Source organism: Emiliania huxleyi, assembly GCF_000372725.1.
Source record: "Emiliania huxleyi CCMP1516 unplaced genomic scaffold EMIHUscaffold_312, whole genome shotgun sequence".
Classification (NCBI taxonomy): domain Eukaryota; phylum Haptophyta; order Isochrysidales; family Noelaerhabdaceae; genus Emiliania; species Emiliania huxleyi.
The window spans coordinates 15,828-17,302 of NW_005199666.1; the positions used below are offsets into that span (position 1 = coordinate 15,828).

At 72.4% G+C, this 1,475-nt stretch overlaps 1 protein-coding gene across 1 annotated transcript in view; it reads left to right on the plus strand.

Annotated features, from left to right (window-relative positions):
- EMIHUDRAFT_458223 (hypothetical protein) overlaps positions 1 to 1,475 on the plus strand; it is a gene marked incomplete at both ends in the record, with an annotated part of 3,475 nt that overhangs the window by 999 nt on the left and 1,001 nt on the right. The window contains 5 exons of the mRNA XM_005774388.1: positions 23 to 85; positions 284 to 410; positions 491 to 722; positions 876 to 1,001; positions 1,078 to 1,438. Of these exons, the coding sequence (XP_005774445.1) occupies positions 23 to 85; positions 284 to 410; positions 491 to 722; positions 876 to 1,001; positions 1,078 to 1,438 (909 nt within the window). The remainder of the gene's footprint in view (positions 1 to 22; positions 86 to 283; positions 411 to 490; positions 723 to 875; positions 1,002 to 1,077; positions 1,439 to 1,475) is intronic.

The following is a 1,475-nucleotide window of genomic DNA, read 5'->3' on the forward strand; positions in this document are numbered from 1 at the left end:
CGTCTTGGAGCGCTGCCGTCAGCAACTCGCCGACGGTGGTGGCGCGGATGCGGTGGTGCCGCTGCCGCCGGGCGGAGTCGCTACCGTTTTCCCTCCGCCACCGCCGACCGGGCCGGCCGCTTCCGCTGCGGGGTTGCCGCCGCCGCCGCCGCAGCCGCCGCAGCCGCAGCCGCACGTCGACCCGCCTCCACTGCCGGCGGCGGCGGCCGCCGGCGCGACGACGAGGGACTTCTTTGGACTGGCCGCGAGGCAGGTCGCACGAGACGCGTACGAGCACGCGCAGGCGACCGGGGTGGTGACGAGCTCGGTCGCTTCCGACCGGCTCGATGAGGCCTCTCTCCGCTCGTGGGCCGCCGCGCTCTACCTGATGGAGGGCGGAGAGGAGACGCCGCCTCGCGCCGAGCGTCAGGGTCGCGCACGCTCGCCCCGTTTCGCTGCACGCCGGCGGTGCTTGCTCACCCCCCCCCCCCCCTTTCCCTCGGTTGCGTAGTCGCCGTCTCGCGCTACAAGGTGACGCACACCGACGCCACTCTGCTCTCGTACGTCGGCAACCTCCGCGTGCTGCGGCAACGACTCGGAGCGCAGTGGGCAGGCTGCCAGCTGTCGCTCCGCGACCGCGAGCTGCGCACTGTCTTCGGGTCGTCGACGCCGGCCGGCGGCGACGGCATCCGCCGGGCTGCCGTCCCCGACGGAGCCGCTGACGGCGACGGGCACACACATATGTGCCGCTCACGTCTAGCACACCACGCCCTGCATGATGCGCTCTTCTCCCCGGGCGGAGAGGCCACCATAGCCACCGCCACTAGCCCTCGCTCTCAGCCGCCACCATCGCATCCGACCATTTCCTCCGTCCCCTTCCCTCCACCCCTCGGCAGCGGCGGCTTTGAAGTGTGCGACGAGGCCATCGACCGCGTGCTCGGCGACGCCTCCGCCCACTCCAACCCGCGCGTGCGCGAGGCGGGCGTCGCCTTTGAGGCCGGCGAGCAGCTGCACCGCGTCCGGTGCGCGTTAAGCGGTGCGGCGGCGGTGCGGCGAGTGCACCCGTCCCCCTCACTCTTGCGCCGCCCAGTGCCGCAGGCGCTGCCACGTCTGCGACACGTGCCGTCCGATGTTAATGTGCACTCCGGCCGTGGAGCCGCCGCTCCGGCCGGAAGGCACGCCGCCCGTTTCGCTCAGCGTGTGGCGCGCGTCGCCTGATGAGCTGGCTTGGCGCCACCTCCGTCGCCTGCTCTACGTGTGCACCGACTGCCGGAAGCACCGGCGCCGCGAGTCGCGCGGCCGCTGCCAGCTCTTCTCGGGTGTGCGCACCGTCCTGCCGGACGACCTCGGGCCGCCCGCAGACGCTATGCGGCACAACGACATGCACCTCCGCGTCGCCCCGTCATGGCTCAAGTGCCTGTCGCAGGTCGAGAGCATGCTGATCGCGCGGATCATCCCCGTGATGCGCATCAGGAGGATGTCGGGCGGCATGCTTC